Source organism: Tachyglossus aculeatus, chromosome X4 (assembly GCF_015852505.1).
Source record: "Tachyglossus aculeatus isolate mTacAcu1 chromosome X4, mTacAcu1.pri, whole genome shotgun sequence".
Classification (NCBI taxonomy): domain Eukaryota; kingdom Metazoa; phylum Chordata; class Mammalia; order Monotremata; family Tachyglossidae; genus Tachyglossus; species Tachyglossus aculeatus.
The window spans coordinates 49,480,975-49,501,474 of NC_052098.1; the positions used below are offsets into that span (position 1 = coordinate 49,480,975).

The 20,500-nt window shown below is 46.0% G+C and overlaps 1 protein-coding gene and 1 non-coding gene across 2 annotated transcripts; one reads left to right on the plus strand and one right to left on the minus strand.

The window, feature by feature from the left end:
- Positions 1-3,196: 3,196 nt before the first annotated feature.
- LOC119948649 lies at positions 3,197-3,334 on the minus strand. Its single transcript, XR_005457031.1, has one exon. It is a non-coding gene; the product is annotated as a small nucleolar RNA SNORA7 (small nucleolar RNA).
- A 484-nt stretch (positions 3,335-3,818) lies between these two features.
- On the plus strand, positions 3,819-9,032 carry LOC119947903 (class I histocompatibility antigen, Non-RT1.A alpha-1 chain-like). Its single transcript, XM_038769556.1, is given in 7 exon segments — positions 3,819-3,909; positions 4,484-4,747; positions 5,908-6,171; positions 7,696-7,971; positions 8,676-8,744; positions 8,747-8,795; positions 9,026-9,032. Coding segments are annotated over 7 exon segments (1,020 nt in total).
- Positions 9,033-20,500: the final 11,468 nt, after the last annotated feature.

Sequence of the window (20,500 nt, forward strand, 5' to 3'; positions counted from 1 at the left end):
CTTGGGGCTGAGCCCGGCCTCTGCTGACTCCTCTGGGATGGCAAGGGAGATCGTGGGGGACTGCTTCCCTCCTCCTCTTCCTCCTCCTTCTTTCTTCTCCTGCTGCTCTCCGGCTCCTGTCACTGCCGCCCGCAGCCCTTTCCGCAGAGGGGGTCACCGACTGAGAGTCGGCACCTGCTCTGGCCAAAGAGCTCAGAGCGAGCTGTACAAATAGGCCAGGGAAGGAAGGGAAATGACAACTTCCTTTTGAAGCTCTGTGGAGACCCGCAAGCTGCTGTCGCTATAATTGGACAAGAAATCTCCAGAGATTTCTCATGGGGAAGCATTCAATATCAGAGAAGAAGATGGCACCATAGAAAACACTGCTTTTAGAACAAAATCAGTCTTTGAGAATTGAATCTATGCTCACCTCAACACAGCTTCCTCCTGGATTGGGGGTGGGGGATCAGACGTGAGAGGAGGACAATAATAATAATAATAATAACTATGGAACTTGTTAAGCGCTTACTAAGTGCCAAGTACTGTTCTAAGCGCTGGGGTAGATACAAGTTAATCAGGTTGAACACGGTCCCTTTCCCACATGGGGCTCAGCTACTCTAGAGGGTCCTGTCTGGCTCAGACAACTCCCATCATGACCCACATGGGTGTCCCACAGAATGGATCCCAGGATCCCAGCTCCCTTCTGTGTTGCCCTTGCACTTGGATTTGTACCCTTTATTCATTCATTCAATTGTATTTATTGCGCACTTATTGTGTGCAGAGCACTGTACTAAGCACTTAGCACTTTACTCACCCCACCCTCGACCCCACAGCAGTTACATAGATACCCGTAATTTATGTATTTATATTAATGTGTGTCTCCCCCTCTAGACTGTAAGTGCTTTGTGGACAGGGAACCTATCTACTAAATCTGTTGTATTGTACTCTCCCAAGCGTTTAGTACAGTGCCCTGAACCTAATAAGTGCTTAATAAATACCATTGATTGATTGATAATTCCCTTGGGGAAAGCTTTATGGATCCTGGTTCCCAGCTCAGACTGGTGCTTCTGGGGTCACCCTGCCGGGAGCCCCCATGAATAAGGAGATGGCAGTGGGTAGAATTCACCAGGGAGCAGTTCCTCAGTGGATTTCATTCCTCAGGCCCCCACCCCATATCTCAGGCACAACTCTCTGTGTGCTTCCTAGCCGTCAGTCAATGGTATTTTCTGAGTGCTTACTGTGTGCACAGCACTGTGCTAAAAGCCCTTCCCTTCACAATCTGTCTTCATAGCAAAAAGCTGCTGGTTCAGGGCAGGTGAATCAGGCCAGCTCTGATGGGCTCGTTGAGGTATAGTCCTCCAATGGAAGAGGGAGGCTGTACACATCACTGGTTGATAGGCAGATCGGGCCCCGGCAGGTTGTTAGAGGTGGAAAGCAAAAGCTGGCAGTCAGCCCATTCTTCAGTCGGCACACACTAATGGTTACATTGGGTATGCTCCTATTTTGTGGAAATATGCGGATTTCAATCAATGAATCGTATAACAACGATAATAATAATAATACTTGTGGTATTTGTTAAGCGTTTATTCATTCAATTGTATTGATTGTATACTGTGTGCAGAGCACTGTACTAAGCATTTGGAAAATACAATCAGGCAAAAGATGGAGACAATCCATACCCAACAACGGGCTCACAGTCTAGAAGCATTTACTATGTGCCAGGCAAGGAAAACTGTGTTTTCCAGAGGAGCAGAAGTGTATCCTATACCTGTATCCAGATCACTGGTGTTCTCTAGCATTGCCACACAGAATGAATTTTAAAAGATTAGACCTACTAATGCTTTCCTGCAGTCAATATATAATGTCGGTATTTACTGGGTTCCTACTTTTTGCAGAGCACTGTACTGAGCGCTTGGGAGTGTACAGTACCACAGAATTGGAAGTTACATTCCCTGCCCACAAGGAGCTTACAGTCTAGAGGAAACACCGTGAACAGGAGTAGTTGTCTCCAAGGTTATACCATTACATGATATTTAAGCTGCTTCCAGAACACCTGGGCATCAAAGGACCTGGGTTATTATTCCTACTCTCCCACTTGTCTGCTGTGTGACCTTGGACAAGCCACTTACCCTGTCTGTGCCCAAGTTTCCTCATCTGTAAAATAGGGATTTTGATACCTTTTCTCCATGGCTCCAACCTGATTATTTTGTATCTACCTCAGCATTTAGTACAGTGCTTGGCATTGAGTGCTTAACAAATGTAATACTTATAGTAAAAATAATAATTATTATTCCACTGCCTGGGAATATCTCTGTCTGTTTCCCCCATTAGAGTGCAATGTCCTCGTGGGCAGGGAAGCACGTCTTGGGCTTCTGTTGTATTTCCCAAGGACTTAAAACAGTCTATTATTACTTAGTAGGTGCTCAATAAACACCGTTATACTATTGCTACTACTGCTATGACTGCTGCTACTACTACTTTTACTAATACTATGACTACGGCTACTTACCACCACTGCTACTAATGCTATGATTACTATGGATTCTACTACTACAACTGCCACTACTGCTACTGCTATTATTACTAGTATATTACTGGTACTACTATGACTACTACTACTGCTACTATTATTAGTATTCCTCCCAACACTATTTCTGCTATTAATACTATGATTACTATTACTGCTACTATGGATGTTACTACGGATGTTACTACTACCACTGCTACTGCTTACTACTCTACTGCTACTATTACTACTGCTGCTACTACTACTATAACTGCTACTAGTACAATGGCTACTACTACTGCTACTACTATGACTCCTCCTCCTGCTGCTGTTATTATTACTACTACAACTACCGTGGATCTGGAGAACTTTTGTGGTCGGACCCCTTGCCCTGCTCATCCCTGAGGGTTTCTGATCAGGATTTGAAAGACCCAAAATGGAATCAGTCGACCTGTGTGTGACATTTCCAAGCCCCATGAGGACTGTTGTTGTCTTATGCTGTCGCGTCGTGTCCGATCCATAGTGACGCCTGGGACATATCTCTCCCAGAATGGCCCACCTCCATCTGTAATCATTCTGGTAGTGGATCCAGGGATTTTTCTTGGTAAAAATACGGAAGCGGTTTACCATTGCCTCCTTCCACACAGTAAACCTGAGTCTCCGCCCTTGACTCTCCCCCGTGCCGCTGTTGCCCAGCACAGGTGAGTTTTGACTTGTAGCAGATTGCCTTCCACTCACTAGTCACTGGCCAAGCTAGGAATGGAATGGGTATACCTCTTCTTGACTCTCCCTCCCATAGTCAAGACTGGTAGAGTACTGGAAACTCTCCAGGTGTGACCCTGGGAGGTTTCATGAGGATTGCTTCCCCCTAAAATATCTCCTTTTTACCACCTGCACACTCAATACAAAAATAAGACTCCAGTTTTAGTGATAATAATAATTTGAATTTGCACAGCACTTGAAATTTTCCAGAGAACGTTCGTGTGGATCATCTCACTTTATCTTCCCAACCCCTCTGTGAGGGGCACATCATTTTGCCCTCACTGCCCACTCAGAAGAGCTCAAACGTGTTTGTGACTTACCCAGGAAGGAGAGAGGGGGTCTCGAAGAAAGGCTGAGCCATTCTTAATTACTATGGTGCTGGCTCAATATTTTATCTCCAAGGAGCAGAGAGGGAAATGGCTCATGGCCCAAGAAGCGCCTTGAAACGAGGCTGGCATTAGTGATGAGAATTCATTCGTTACTGGATCTGTCCTTTCCCTCGATATCTCCACAACCTGTACTTCCTGCCCTCGCCCCTTCTCGCAGGGTTCACGGGGAATCGTCCCCAGCGATGGCGGTCGTGGGCTCCGGGAAGCGTGTCTGTCTGCCTTGGGATGTCCTCCTTCAGCTGCTTCTGCTCTCGTGTTTGGCGGTGGGCTCAGGTGGGTTTCCAGCCTCTTCCTTGCCCCCTCGGTCCCCTTCTGCTGGGTTTGCGGCACTGTTTCCAACTAAGAGAGGCTTGTAGGTGCTCGGGAGACCAAGGGACAGTCTCCATTTTGGTCCAGAGCTTAAGGCTCAGGAGCGTAGAGACCCCCTCTCAGAGCTGATTGGGACTGCCCCAGATGGGTTGTGTTCTGTGGAGGAGGGGATTGGGCCAAACCTGTTTTGGGGAAAGGTGGTGGTGGTATCTGCTTTGTAAAGCCACCCATTTTAGGGAGATGAGGTTTGGCATCAGGGATTTATTGACAGCTGGCTCAATATCACTTTTCCCCTCCATCCCTGTTCTTGACTCGACAGACGAGATGACCCTGGTTAGGCCAGGGTGGATGAGTGTGCAGGAAACCAAGTGAACAGGGAGAAATGGGGTGCAGACCAAGAGAAAAAAAAGAATGTTTGCTTGGAGGCCCCATGGCTTCCACAGCCCCAGGCCCTGAAGAAATCTAACCTTGCCGTGGCCCTTTCCCTACAAGGGGGGAATCCCAAACTTGACTCCTCTTTCCTCTCTGTCTCTCCTAGAGCTCCACTCACTGAAATTTTTCAGTTTTGCTGTCTCCGAGCCCAGTCCGGAGGTCCCTGAATTTGGTTTGCTTGTCTATCTGGACGACCACTTCTTAGCACAGTATAATAGTGAAAACCAGAAATTAAAATTCCAGAGTAAGAGGGTAGAGAATCGAGTTGGACCTGAGTATATTGAAAAGCAGATCTTGCAGATTCGCCTCTGGCAGGATTGGTTCAAAAGCCAAATGCAAGACATCATGAGCCACTACAATCATAGTGGAGGTAGGTGATTGTTATTATTATTGTTGTATTTGCTAAGCACTTGGCGTGTGTCAAGTGCTGTTCTAAGTGTTGGGGTAGATACATGTTAATCAGTCCCTCTCCCATGTGGAGCTCACAGTCTGAGCAGGAGGAAGAACGGGCACTGAAGCTCCATTTTATAGATGAGGAAACTGAGGCACAGGGAAGCGAAGTGCATTGTCCAAAGTCCCACAGCAGACAAGTGGTGGGGCCGAGATTAGAATCCAGGTCCTCTGACTTCCAGGCCCGTGCACTTTCCACTGGGCCATGCTGCTCCTGCCTCCTGCCTCCTGCTCTTTCTTTGCTCCCTTCCCCCTTCTCCTGCCCCTACAAACAAAAGGTCTCCAGACCCCAAGGGGTGCTGTAGTGACATCATCAAGAGTCACCTGACAGAGCGGGCCTCAACAGGCCGACCAGCTCAAGGCTCCAACTTGTCTCAGTGTGGCCCTGGCGAAGGTCACAGGGTCAGACATTCAAGGACCTGGGTTCTCAACCCAACTCTGCAACTCGTCTGCTGTGTGACCTTGGGTGAGTCACTTAACTTCTCTGGGCCTCTGCCTCCAGTCTGTGTCTATTACAATTATAATAGACAAATTATCTGGGCCATTTGTTTTTATAATTCCTTGTTTTGTAGGACAGGGACAAGGCTTTGGTTTTTTAAGTAGAAATTGATGATGCTGTGTCCTGCTCATCTGAAGAGCAAGTAGGTTGGCCAATAGTCTACGAGTAATGTAATAATAATAATAATGGTATTTGTTAAGCACTTACTATGTGCCAAGTACTATACTAAGTACTGGGGTAGATACAAGATAATCAGGTCCCACATGGGGCTCACAGTCTAAGTATGAGGAGAACAGGTTTCAATCCCAATTTTGCAGATGAGGAAACTGAGGCAAAGAGAAGTTAAGGGACTTGTCTGAAGTCATACAGCAGGAATGTGGCAGAGCTGAGATTAGAACCCAGGTCTTCTGACTTCCAGGCCCTTGCTCTATTTACTAGACTACACTGCTTCTCTAAGTAGCAGGTACAAGGGTGTTTAAAGAAGCTGCTCTGGTACTTTGCATTCTGGAGTCTAGTTGTCTGCGAAGTGCACTAATCCAATGTGTGTGGGTGGGGCGGGGGGACGGTGGGGTGGATGTCAGGGTCTCACACTTTCCAGAATGTGATTGACTGTGAGATCCAGAAAGACCACAGCCCCACGGGAATTTTCCTCTGTGGATATGATGGTGAGGACTACATTTCCTACAACCTGGTTGATGGAACCTGGACTACGGAAGATTATGTGGCTGAAATCACCAAGCAAAAGTGGAACATCACAGAGGCACACAGGCACACACTGCTTGGTAAATGTATCCAGATTCTCCAGGAGTTGGTGAAGTACAGGAAATACATCCTGGACCTGAAAGGTATAAATTCTGTTAATCAATCAATCAGTGACATTTATTGAGTGCTTTCTGTGTGCAGTACACTTTACTAAGCGCTTGGGAGAGTACAATATAATAGAGTTGGCAGACGCAACGAGCCCTGCCCACAATGAGCTTACAGTCTAGAGATGAGTTTAACTCACCCAGTATGGTCTGCTCCTGCCTCTGACACCAGTCTGTTTCTATTATTATTATGACGATGATTATTAGTACTATTATTATAATTACTATCATTATTATTATGTTTCAAACACTGTTCTAAGTGCTGGGGGTATCAATCAATCAATCATATTTATTGAGCACTTACTGTGTGCAGAGCACTGTACTAAGCACTTGGGAAGTGCAAGTTGGCAACATATAGAGATGGTCCCTACCCAACAGTGGGCTCACGGTCTAGAAGGGGGAGACAGAGAACAAAACAAAACATATTAACAAAATAAAATAAATAGAATAGATATGTACAAGTAAAATAAATAGAGTAATAAATACGTACAAACATATATACATATATACCGGTGCTGTGGGGAAGGGAAGGAGGTAAGGCGGTGGGGATGGAGAGGGGGAGGAGGGGGAGAGGAAGGAGGGGGCTCAGTCTGGGAAGGCCTCCTGGAGGAGGTGAGCTCTCAGTAGGGCCTTGAAGGGAGGAAGAGAGCTAGCTTGGCGGATGTGGGGAGGGAGGGCATTCAAGGCCAGGGGGATGATGTGGGCCGGGGGTCGACGGCGGGACAGGCGAGAACGAGGCACGGTGAGGAGATTAGTGGCAGAGGAGCGGAGGGTGCGGGCTGGGCTGGAGAAGGAGAGAAGGGAGGTGAGGTAGGAGGGGGCGAGGTGATGGAGAGCCTTGAAGCTGAGGGTGAGGAATTTCTGGGTAGAGACAAGTTAATCTGGTTGGGCACAGCAAAAGCGTGGAGGAGCTGGGATTAGAAGCTAGGTCCTCTGACTCCCAGGCCGGGCTCTTTCCACTAGGCCAGGCTGCTCCTATGATTTCACTGGCCACCCTAAGGTGATTTTTTTCACCTGTTAGACTGGACTGCCTGCTCTTGGGTTGCAGGGCCTCCTTTAGACCCTGTGGTACTGCTTGGTTCTCCATGGGTGAAGGTGATGACTGAGGGAGCAGGGTGGCCTGTGGGCCACCATCTTGGATTCCCCTCCCCTCTCCATAGGTGGATGTACATGCCCTTAAAGGTCCCCAGGAGACCCTCCGGCCCTGGTAGTCAATTCCGATGATGAATCTGACCTTCCCTGACTAGGCCCTCATTTCCTCTCCTGCTCAATCAGTCAGGCAGTCAGTCGTATTTATTGAGCACTTATTGTGTGCAGACCACTGTACTAAGCTCTTTGGAGAGTACGGTATAACAATAAACAGATGCCCTTGCCCTTGAACTTGGATTTGCCCCCTTTATTCACCCCTCTCTCAGCCCCACAGCACTTACATACATATCCATAATTTATTGATTCATATTACTGTCTTTCTTTTTTTTTTTTTCAATCTTTTTTCTCTTTCAGAACGACCATCAGGGCTAGTCACCCAACATACAAGCCCCAAGGGAGAGACGATCCTGAAGTGCTGGGCCTTCAGCTTCCCCTCCCCAAATATCGTGCTGAGCTGGCTGAGGGACGGGGAAGAAATGGAGCAGGACACCAATCACGTGGAAGCGCGGCCCAGCGGGGACTGCACCTACCAGAAGTGGGCATCCCTGGAGATTTCCCCTGGGGAGAAGGAGAGATATATCTGCCGGGTGAAGCATGGGGAGCTGAGTGCCCAGTTCAGCCAGACCTGGGGTGAGGACCGGACTGCTGGGTGGTGAGCGGGGTCAGGGTGAGTGGGGGGAAACAGAATCATTGGTAGCACAATGGGGCTTATGGAAGAGGAGCAGCATGGCCTAGTGGGTACAGCACGGGCCTGGGAGTCAGAAGGACCTTCTCCTCCACTTGTCTGCTGGGTGACCTTGGGCAAGTCACTTAACTTCTCTGAGCCTCAGTTACCTTATCTGTAAAATGGGGTTAATACTGTGAGCTCCATGTGGGACGTGGAATCTACCCAAGCGCATTAATACATTACCTGGCACATAGTAAGCTCTTAATAAATACCATAAAAAGAGGGGTTATGAGAAGCAGCACTGCCTAGTGGAAAGAGCTTGGGCTTGGGAGCCAGAGGACCTGGGTTCTAATCCCAGCCCTGCCACTCTCCTGCTGTGTGACCTTGGACAAGTTACTTAACTTCTCTATGCCTCTGTTTCCTCAACTGTAAAATGGGGATTCAATACCTGTTCTCCCTCCTACTTAGACCGTGAGCCCCATGTGGGATGGGGGACTGTGTCCAACCTGATTACCGTGTATCTTCCCCAGAACTTAGAACAGTGCTTGACACATAGTAAGGACTAAATAATAACATAATAATATTAACACATTTAACAGTAATAACAATAACAACAATAATAATGTGGCAAGGGGCAAACACCTCATTCCCTCCAATTTTGTTTCAGAGCTGGAACCTAACTACTTGACCATCTGGGTCATTGCTGCATGTCTCATTACTGTCCTGGTCATCAACTTGGTTGGGGCTGGAATTGTGTACTGGAGGAAGAGAAACATGTCACCAACAAGTAAGGAGGCGAGACTAATTTCTCTACTTTCTTTTGAGTTTCCAGTCTCCAGTCAGTCAGTCGATGGCATTTATTGAGCGCATACTGTATACATTGTACTAAGCACTTGTTAAAATATGATACCCCAGAGAATCACAGTGGATTCTGGAACAACTACCCCATACCTACCAAGGAAGTCACCCAAGGGTACGCTTTGTCTTTTGAAGATTATTCCTCCTCACTCCCTGTAGTCCGTGACCCTTCTAGTTCCTGGGGTTCTTCTTGGGCATACGGGTCAGATAGCACCCAGATAGTGTTTCCTGCTAACATTCCAGGGAGCAGTCAAGGACACAAACATGGATTGATTCACATTGAGTCAGACAAGCAGCATGGCCTAGTGGAAAGAGCCTGGGCCTTGTGGGGGTCAGAGGACCTGGGTTCTAATGCACCACATACCTGCTGTGTGACCTTTGGCAAGTCGCTCCACTTTTCTGTGCCTCAGTTCCCTCATCTGTAAAATGGGGATTAAGACTGCGAGTCCCTTGTGGGACAGGGGCTGTGTCCAACCTGATTATCTTGCACCTACCCCAGTGCTTAGAATAATAATAATAATGATGATGATGACATTTATTAAGTTCTTACTATGTGCAAAGCACTGTTCTAAGAGCTGGGGAGGTTACAAGGTGATCAGGTTGCCCCACAGGGGACTCACAGTCTTAATCCCCATTTTACAGATGAGGTAACTGAGGCCCAGAGAAGTTAAGTGACTTGCCCAAAGTCACACAGCTGACAATTGGCAGAGCTGGGATTTGAACCCATGACCTCTGACTCCAAAGCCCGGGCTCTTTCCACTGAGCCACGCTCCTTCTCTAGAACAGTGCTCGACACATAGTAAGCGCTTAAGAAATACCATTAAAACCCCCGACTCACTGAACAGCAAAAATCCAGTTGCCTAGAAGCGAATTTCTTTTCTCTGCTTTCATTTGCTTTAAATCCCAGGAGTTCATCGCACCTTGAGCTCCTCAGCTGAGCCTGAGGGGAGCCCTGGGGAAGCAGGGTTATTTCAGGGGTCCCCATTATGTCAAAGGAGGACATTCACCCCAGCTAGCATCCTAAGGAGGTGGTGGGCCCTGTGGGGTTAATGAGCAGTGTAATGGAAACACTGAAGGTCCAAATGTCCTATTTTAACCCACTTTGTCACTCTTCACTGGGTCTTTTCTCTCTATGAACTAGACATGTTGACTACACTTGATTAGGGGCTACATCTAGGACAGGGCTCTCCACTGAGCCTAGTAACTGGCTGCCACTAGAAGAAAAAGGGCATAGCAACTGAGAGGAGGGAACCGCAAACTATCTCCACTTCAGTTCCCTAACTTTGGCCAGTATTTTTTACCCTTACCTTTCCATCCCATCACCCCAGATAAATAAGAAGCAGTGTGGCCTAGGGGACGGTCCCAGAGCTTGGACCTGGGAGCCAGAGGACCTAGGTCTGAATCCCATTTCCGCCACTTGCCTTTGAGTGACTTTAGACAAGTCACTTAACTTCTCAGTGCCTCAGTTTCCTCATCTGTAAAATGGGGAATCAACACCTGTTCTATTTACTTAGAATGTGGGACAAGGACTGTGTCTGACCCAATTAACTTAATTTTAAGCACTTAACAAATACCACAATTATTACTATTTTTATGAGCACTGGAGATGATGTGGTAGTGAGAGGTTTTTTTTTTCTTTTACGGTATTTGTTTAGCACTTACTAAGTGCCAGCCACTGCACTAAGCACTGGGGTAGATACAAGCTGATCATGTTGGCCACAGTCCATGTCCCACATGGGGATCACAGTCTTAATCTCCATATTACAGATGAGGTAACTGAGGCACAGAAATATTAAGTAATTAGCCCAAAGTCACAGAGCAGATAAGTGGCAGGGTCTGGATTAGAACCCAGATCCTTCTGACTCACAGACTGAGTGCCCTATTCACTGGACCACACTGCTTCTCAGCCTTCTCGGCCACTTGTCTGCTGTGTGACCTTGGGCAAGTCACTTGACTTCTCTGGGCCTCAGTTACCTCATCTGTAAAATGGGGATTGAGACTGTGAGCCCCACGTGGCACAGGGACTGTGTCCAACCTGAACTGCTTGTATCAACCCCAGCACTTAGTACAGTGCCTGGCACATAGTTAAACGCTTAACAAATACCATCATCATCATTATTATTATTATTAGAAGGAATCCATTAGATTAGGTTGTGGGAACTGTACTAATAGCATTTATCGAGTGGCCACTGTACTGGACGCTTGAGAAGTACAGAATAAAAAGAAATGACATGTTCCTTACCCACAAGGAGCTTCCATTCTATAAGGAGGAATGAGAAGGCAGTGAGATTCCTTTGCAGATGTTTGGGTTGGGTGCTTTCTGTCCTGAAAAATTTGAAAAACTCACACCTTGGTCATCCCTCACTCTGTGCTTCTTCTCAGCAAACCGCCAATGATTCCTCGAGAGGGTGAACCGAAATCCTGAACTGCCTCTACTCCCACTGAGAAACCATCCGATGCCGTCTATGACCCCATTTCAAGTCCAAAATTCTAGTCCGGAGGTCCAGGATGGGGCATAGCCCTGACCAGTTCCACAGAAAGAGGCCAAATTTTGCCTCTTCCCGGTGACCAACCTTTGCCAGATCACTCAATTATTGGAGCAATCTGTCACAGTGGAGATGAGAGCCATCTGCAAAACACGCTCTGATCACAGCCGAACAATAGCAGTGAAAAAACGAAGGGAGAAATGCAAAATAGGACTCAATGAAATGCTTTTCATCATCCTATCTCCTCCACTAGATTGTAAGCCCCCTGAAGTCAGGGAATTGTAGTCTGGATTTCCTTAGCATCTCATCTCAGTCCCCAGGAACAAAACCAAAAGATTTATTTTGGTGTCTGACTTCCCCATTACACTGTAAGCTCCTCAAGGGTAGAGAACTCTGTTGTATTACATGTACTCCCAAGCACTTAGTACAGTGCTCTCCAACAGTAAGCACTCAGTAAATATCATTGATTGACTAATTCCTCTAGGCTGTAAGCTCCTTGTGGGCAGGGAATGTGTCTACCAACTCTGTTGAATTGTACTCTCTCAAGTGCTTAGTACAGGGCTCTGCACATGGTAAGCATTCAATAAATACCCTTGATTGATTGGCCTCATGAATCTGCTTCACTATTTCTTCAGGCTCAATCACTCCACTGCAAAGTTAAGAAGCTGGACAGACATCTTCAGGGGGACAAAATGTGTTAAAAATATGATCGAGAACTTGACATGTTTTTTTTTCAGTGGTACTTATTAAGAACTTTCTTATGTGCCAAGCACTCTACTAAGTGCTGGGGTACATACCAAATATCAGGTTGGACAAAGTACCTGTCCCACAAGGGGCTCACAGTCTAAGTATGCTTTAGGTGACATTGAAAACGCGGTGAAAATCTACTATATAAACTAGGCTTGACTTTCTTTTAATGAGCTCACTAATTGTGTGTGTGTGTGTGTGTGTGTGTGTGTTTAGGGGACCACAGACTGGGACTTGTGATTTACTTGCAACTGAGGTGAAAAAAAGCCTCAAAAAATGACAATTAACTTTGATGCAAAAAATATTTTGAATTTTGATAGGAATCCTTTCATTTGAACAAGAGACTTTTCATTTGAAATGTAAGTAGCCATTTTTTAGTGGTATTTTAAGCATTTACATTGTTCTAAGCGCTGGGGTAATACAAGTTAATTAGGTTGGACATAGCCCCTGTCCTATATGGGCCTCACAATCTAAGTAGTAGGGAGAACAGGTATTGAATCCGCATTTTACCATTGAGTACTCTGAAGCACAGAGAAGTTAAGTGACTAGCCCAAGGTCATTCATTCATTCATTCATTCATTCAATCGTACTTATTGAGTGCTTACTGTGTGCAGAGCACTGTACTAAGCACTTGGACTAAGCGCTTGGACTAAGGTCACATGGTAAGCATTGCCAGAGCAGCAATTAGAACACAGGTCCTCTGACTCCCAAGTTCAGGCTCTTTCCACTAGATTCCCGCCCCTCCCCAAGCCATCTTATCACTTCCTCAGCCCCATGGCCTTATCGGACTCCACATACCTTGGCTCCTTACTTGATTGTGAACCTGTCCCAGCAGCTACTAGATTATCAAAAGGGCCCAGACTCTGCAGCCCGGAGCGAGTCTTCTGGATCCTTTTTTTTTTTTTTCATGGTATTTATTAAGTGTTTACTATGTCCCAGGCACTGTACTCAGTACTGGGGTAGAAACAAGCTAATCGGGTTGGATACAGACAATATCCCACATGGGGCTCGCGGTCTTAATCTTCGTTTTACAAATGAGGTAAATAAGGCACAGAAACATTGTGACTTGGCCGAGGTCACAGAGCAGACAAGTGGCAGAGTCAGGATTAGAACCCAGGTCCTCTGACTCCCAAGCCCGAGCTCTTTCCACTAGATCATGCTGCTCCTTCTTAGTCAAGACAGAGTGCCCCATTGGAACAGATGTTTTTAAAGGAAGGGGTCATAGGAAAGATTGGCATAACCGATGAAAGTTTATTTCAAATTCATCCTTACCTCTCCTCCGCTAGGCAATGGCACTTCTCCATCCTTTTGATTCCTATGCCTATTGCTCTCTTCTTTTCTTCCATTCATTCCTCGTATTTAATAGCTAGCTCATTACTGAGCCCTAGAGGAGTTAATTATAGGACATCTTTTCAGTCAATCAAGAGCATTTATTGAGAGCATTTCATGTGCACGGCATTGTACTAAGCATTTGGGAGAGTACAGTAGAGCTCATAGATTCATTCGATTGTATTTATTGAGTGCTTACTGTGTGCAGAGTACTGTACTAAGTGCTTGGAAAGTACAGTGCAATCCCTGTCCTTAAGAAACTTACAATCTAGCGCAGGAGAACGACACTAAAATAAATTACAGGTAGGGGAAGCAATAGAGTTTAAAGATAACAATTGTGGGTTTTATTAAGTGCTCACTACGTGCCAAGCACTGTACTAAGGTCTGGGGTAGAACCTAGTCAGGGCAGACACAATCCCTGTCCTAAATGGGACTCAAAGTCTAAGTAGGAGAGGGAACAGGTATTGAGTCCTTATAGAAAGATGAGAAAATGGAGGCACAGAGAAGTTAAGTGACTTGTCCAAAGTCACAGAGCAGGGAAGTGGCAGAGATGGGATTAGAACCCAGGTCCCCTGATTCCAAGGCCCGTGCTCTTTCCACTGGACCACACTGTTTTTTTGTTGTTGTTTTTTAATGGACGTGTTAAACTTTTACCAGGTGCCTGGCACTGTTCTAAGTGCTGGGGTAGATACAAGTTAATCAGGTTGGACACAGTCCCTGTCCCACATGGGGCTCACAGTCTTAATCCCCATTTTACAGATGAGGTAACTGAGGCACAGAGAAGTTAAGTGACTTACCCAAGGTCACACAGCAGAGAAGTGGCAGAGCTGGGATTAGACCCCAGGTCCTTCTGGTTCCCAGAGTACTATGAAGGGGTGGGGATGGGGTGAGTACCCAAGTGCATATGAGATGCAGTTTGGGGGAAAAACAGGGTGGGGGAAGGAGAAATTAGTCAGGGAAGGCTTATCTGTAAACTGGGGATTAAGACTGTGAGCCCCATGTGGAACATGGACTCTGTCCAACCTGACTAGCTTTCATCTGCCCAGTGCTTACAGTGCCTAGCACGTAGTAAGCACTTGACAAATATCATTTGTTTTAAAAAAAGGCTTCCTGGAGGAGACGTGATTTCAGGAGGGTTTTGAAGGTGGGGAGAGTAGCAGTCTGCCAGATATTCATTCATTCTACACTCTAAACTCTGCTTTTTCCCCTATCTGTACTTTACTGTAATGAGAATCAGTGTTGTCTAATGGAAAGAGCCTGAGCCTGGGCCTGGGTTCTAATTCTGCTCTGCTGCTTGTCTGCTGGATGATTTTGGGTAAGTCACTTAATTTCTCTGTGCCTCAATTACCTCAACTGAAAAATGGGGATTAAAACTGTGAGCCCTATGTGGGACATGAACTGTATTCAACCTGATTAGCTAGTATCTACCCCAGAGCTTAATACAATGCCTGGCACGTAGTAAGCACTTAACAAGTACCATTTTAAAAAGTTTGTCAATCAATGATATTTGAGTGCCTACTGCATGTACTAAACGCTCAGTGTCTCCCCCATTCATTCAATCGTATTTATTGAGTGCTTACTGTGTGCAGAGCACTGTACTAAGCACTTAGATATAAAGGGGGAGGGGAGGGAATTGCAGGCCAGAGGTCCCTATCTGGTTGGATTGAGAATAGACTGACTCAGAGCTCCTTCTGAGAGCCTGCTCTACCCACAGTGAAAAGGTTTTGGTGGCGTTGCCAACAGATGTGGAACTTTGTCCTTCAGTTATGGTTTATGATGCCTTTATCAGTGGGTGGACAATGCCCAGCAGCTTCAGTGAGAATTAGCTACTCAATACAACTTCTCAGATGCTGTTGGTTTTCATATGTGTCCTGCTGAAACTCATCCTGGAGCTCCCTGGAGTAGGTGAGATTTTAGAAGAGCTGAAAATACAGAGAGAAAGAAAGAACTGTGAAGCAGCATGGCTTAGTGGAAAGAGCATGGGCTTGGGAGTCAGAGGTTGTGGGTTCTAATCCCGGCTCCACCGCTTATCAGCTGACTTTGGGCAAGTCACTTCACTTCTCTGTGCCTCAGTTATCTCATCTGTAAAATGGGGATTAAGACCGTGAGCCCCACATGGGACAACCTGATTTCCTTGTATCTACTCCAGTGCTTAGAACAGTGCTTGGCACATAGTAAGCGCTTAACAAATACAAAAAAAAAGCCCTGTGGTCTGGTGGATTTGAAGGGCGTGAGCCAGTGTTCAAAGGTAGATGAGTTGAGAACAATGCAATAGGATAGGATGATACAATTCCTTCATGGTTTTTCTTACCTCTACTTGCAGAGGGGAGTAGAGCGGTGGAGAAAAGGCATTTTTAGTATGAGACTTTGTCCTTCAGTTATGACTCTTGTCAACATCAAAAGAGGGAGTCCAGGGGCAAACTCCACTCTGATTACTGCTTAGCCATTTTTGGAACAACTTGCAAACCACAAGCCGCTTCCTCTTGGAGAAAAGCCATTTCAGCTTCTCAAAAGCCATCTAGTCTCCTGTGATTAAAATGCAGCAGGTTGAGTTACGCTGAAATGAAATGAAATGAAACTTCTTCGGCTGAAGTTCCCACCTCTTTTCCTTAGCGGGATCGTGGGACCATCTTTGTTTAGACTTTCAAGAGTTCCTTTCTTGTAAGTACCTGTGTTTCTTGGGAATCTCGGACACGGAGGGTATGGCGAAGAGTGATGCATCTGGAGTTCAGATCTGGGAGGAAGAGGTGGGCAGCAGGGGTTCTGGCAGAGACCAGAAGCCTGACGGTAGAGCACTATATTTATTGGGAGAGTTAGAGTAGAGGGCAAGGAGGGGAGAGAAGTTTGGTGGTGATAGAATAAGGTTTGGGAACTGGGAGACAATGTCATAGTTTCATCTCTCTCTTGTTGATGACCCCTTTGCTCAAGTCTTCCCTCTTCAAAGCCCTACTTAATGATGAGGGTATTTGTTAAGCGCTTACTATGTGTCAAGCACTGTTCTAAGCACTGGGGTAGACACAAGGTCATCAGCTTGTCCCACGTGGGGCTCACAGTCTTAATCCCCATTTTACAGATGAGAGAAATGAGGCACAGAGAAGTTAAGTGCCTTGTTCAAGATCACACAGCAGAGGAGTGGCAGAGCCGGGATTTGAACCCACGACCTCTGACTCCCAGGCCCGTGCTCTTTCCACTAAGTCATGCTGCTTGTCTTCTTAACTACTCTTCTCTACTCTACTTAAACCCTATCTCCTCCAAGAAGCCTTCCCTGACTAACCTCTCGTTTTCCCACCCTATTCACTCTCTCTTTGGCATCACCTATGCACTTGGGTCTGTACCCTCTAAGCCCTTTAATACTCACCCCCAGCCCCATGGCACTCATGTATAGAACTCTACACTCTGCTTTTTCCCCTATCTGTACCTTACTGCAATGAGAATCAGTGTTGCCTAGTGGAAAGGGCCTGAGCCTGGGCTTGGGTTCTAATTCTGCTTTGCTGCTTGTCTGCTGGGTGACCTTGGTCAAGTCACTTAACTTCTCTGTGCCTCAATTACCTCAACTGAAAAATGGGGGTTAAGACTGTGAGCCCTAGGTGGAACATGAACTGTATTCAACCTGATTAGCTAGTATCTACCCCAGAGCTTAATACAGTGTCTGGCACATAGAAAGCACTTAACAAGTACCATTAAAAAAAGTTCATCAATCAATCAATGATATTTGAGTGCCTACTGCATGTACTAAATGCTCAGTGTCTCCCCCATTCATTCAATCATATTTATTGAGCACTTACTGTGTGCAGAGCTCTGTTCTAAGTGCTTGGGAGAGTACAACACAATGATAAACAGGCACTAGATTGAAAGCTCCTTGAGGGCAGGGATCATATCTACCAACTCTATCGTATTGTACTCTCTCAAGTCCTAACTCCTGACCAAAAAGAGACTCTTAGGAGCCTTAAAGTGAGTAATTAATTGACAATTAACTGATCTGTGACATATAACCTCAATAGGCCCTTTCTTTCTCGGTCGTAACACAAACAGGGGATTTCAGGGTATAGTGGGATGTCAGGGGATTTATCTCTTCCTGCTGCTCAGATCATTTTCCTGAAATGTCACTCAGCACACCCACCCCCGTCTCTTCCAAACCATTTTGCTGGTTGCCCATCTTCATTTCTATGAAGTAAAGATTCTTTGACATTCATTCATTCATTCAATCATATTTATTGAGCGCTTACTGTGTGCAGAGCACTGTACTAAGCACTTGGGAAGTACAAGTCGGCAACATATAGAGACGGTCCCTACCCAACAGTGGGCTCACAGTCTAGAAGGGGGAGACATTGGCTTCAAGGTTCAAGGTTCTTATTGGTGGCATTTATTAAGCACTTACTTTGTGTAGAGTGCTGTACTAAGCTTTTGGGAGAGTACAATACAACAGAGTTGGTAGGCACATTTCTTGCTTGCAACAAGCTTCTCCACCTTATTTATCAGCTCTTCACAACAGCTTGCCATACTTTGATCCTCCCTGTACTTTGCTCTCATCCTACCCATCTCTGGCCCCCGCAAATCTGCCAGACCTCAGCCCTCTCCACTTTCAAATCCCTCTCAAAATCTTAACCAGTTTACCGATGCCTCCAAATCTGATCAATCCTTCAATCTCCTTTTACACTAAAAAAAATGTTATTAGTTAAGGACTTACTATGTGCCAGGCACTGTACTAAGCGCTGGGGAAGATACGAGTTAATCAGGTTGGACACGGTCCCAGTCCTACATGGGGTTCACAGCTTCAATCCTCATTTTACAGATGAGGAAACTGAGGCACAAAGAAGTTAAGCAACTTGTTCAAGGTCATACAGCAGGCAATTGGCAGAGTCAGAATTAGAACCCAGGTCCCCCTGAATCCCCTAGGCCATGCTGCTTCTCTAATGTATTTTTGGTCATCTTAAGTTTTTAAATAATAATAATAATAATGATGACATTTTATTAAGAGCTTACTATGTGCAAAGCACTGTTCTATGCACTGGGGAGGTTACAAGGTGATCAGGTTGTCCCACTGGGGGCTCACAGTCTTCATCCCCATTTTACAGATGAGGTAACTGAGGCCCAGAGAAGTGAAGTGACTTGCCCAAAGTCACACAGCTGGCAGTTGGCAGAGCCAGGATTCGAACCCATGAACTCTGACTCCAAAGCCCGGGCTCTTTCCACTGAGCCACGCTGCTTCTCCAAACATATATATATTCAAATGAACATTCAATTTTGTAAATTCTGATTCCTCTGCATGTGAATATTTCTGCGACTAGCTCCACCATTAAAGTGTATGAATTTATCTACAGCTTCCTTAGCACGTGTTTGTGTGTGTTATTTATTGCCAATTTGTACTTCCCAAGTGCTTAGACAGTGCTCTGCACACAGTAAGTGCTCAGTAAATGTGATTGAATGAATGAATTTATTTTTTACTTCTCCAGTTGTAAATATTTTTTCATGTGTTCCTCCCCTGTTAGAAAGTAAGCTCCTTGTGGGCAGGGATTAAGTCACTTCTTTATTCTGCACTTCCCCAGTGTCTAGTACAGTGAACTGCACCAGTGTAGCCTAGTGGAAAAGGGATGGGCCTAGGAGTCAGAGGACTTAGGTTCTCATCTCGGTTCCACCATGTACCTGCTGTGTGACCTTGGGTAAGTCACTTCACTTCCCTGTGCCTCAGTTTCCTCATTTGTCAGGTGGGTATTCAATGTCTGTTCTCCCTCTTCATTAGACTGTAAATCCCATGTGGGACATGTCTGATCTGGTTACAGTATCTACTCCACTGCTTAGTACAGTGTTCATCACATTCATTCATTCAATCATATTTATTGAGCACTTACTGTGTGCAGAGCACTGTACTAAGCGCTTGGGAAGTACAAGTTGGCAACATATAGAGACAGTCCCTACCCAACAGTGGGCTCACAGTCTAGAAGGGGGAGACAGAGAACAAAACAAAACATAGTAACAAAATAAAATAAATAGAATAAATATGTACAAATAAAATAAATAAATAGAGTAATAAATGCATACAAACATACATACATATATACAGGTGTTGTGGGGAGGGGAAGGAGGTAAGGCAGAGGGATAGGGGGAGGAGGGGGAGAGGAAGGAGGGGGCTCAGTCTGGGAAGGCCTCCTGGAGGAGGTGAGCTCTCAGTAGGGCTTTGAAGGGAGGAAAAGAGCTAGCTTGGCGAATGTGCGGAGGGAGGGCATTCCAGGCCAGGGGGTGATGTGGGCCGGGGGTCAACAGCGGGACAGGCGAGAACGAGGCACGGTGAGGAGATTAGCGGCAGAGGAGCGGAGGGTGCAGGCTGGTCTGGAGAAGGAGAGAAGGGAGTTGAGGTAGGAGGGAGCAAGGTGATGGAGAGCCTTGAAGCCGAGAGTGAGGAGTTTCTCCCTGATATCACATGGTAAGTGCTCAACAAATATTGCCATTGTGATTATCAAAGGGGTGCTCAATAAGTTCTACCATGATCATCACCACTACGTGTGGGCGAGGAACGTGTCTCATGCTGCTGTTTGTTTAGTACTGCACATTCAGAAGGCATACTAAGCATCACTAGTATTCCTCGACAGAGATAGAGAGATAGGTCCAGGAGAAAATGAGATGAAATGAAGCAGACATGAGTAAAATGGGGACGAGGAGAAGGAATAAAATAAAAAAAGTAATAGGGATGGAGTGCCACATGATAGCAACAGCAAAGCATTAAAAGCTCTGTTTCTTCAATACCTCCCTGTCCATCAAACTCAACTCCCTGTTCTCTGTCAACCCCAAACCCTAAATTCCCCTCTCACAGAACCCCTCTTCCACTCCTACACTCGTGTAGTGACAGAAATCTCCATACTACAGATTTACCCTCTCATCCCTCTAGACTGTAAGCTCCTTGTGGGCGGGGAATGTGTCTACCAACTCTGTTGCATTGTACTCTCCCAAGCACTTAGTACAATGCTCTGCACACAGCGCTCAGTAAATACCATCAACTGATGGATTACCCCATTTCAGACTTTAAACTCTCTTCTGCAGCTGCTGGGACCCCTATGTTTCCCCCAACCTGATGCTA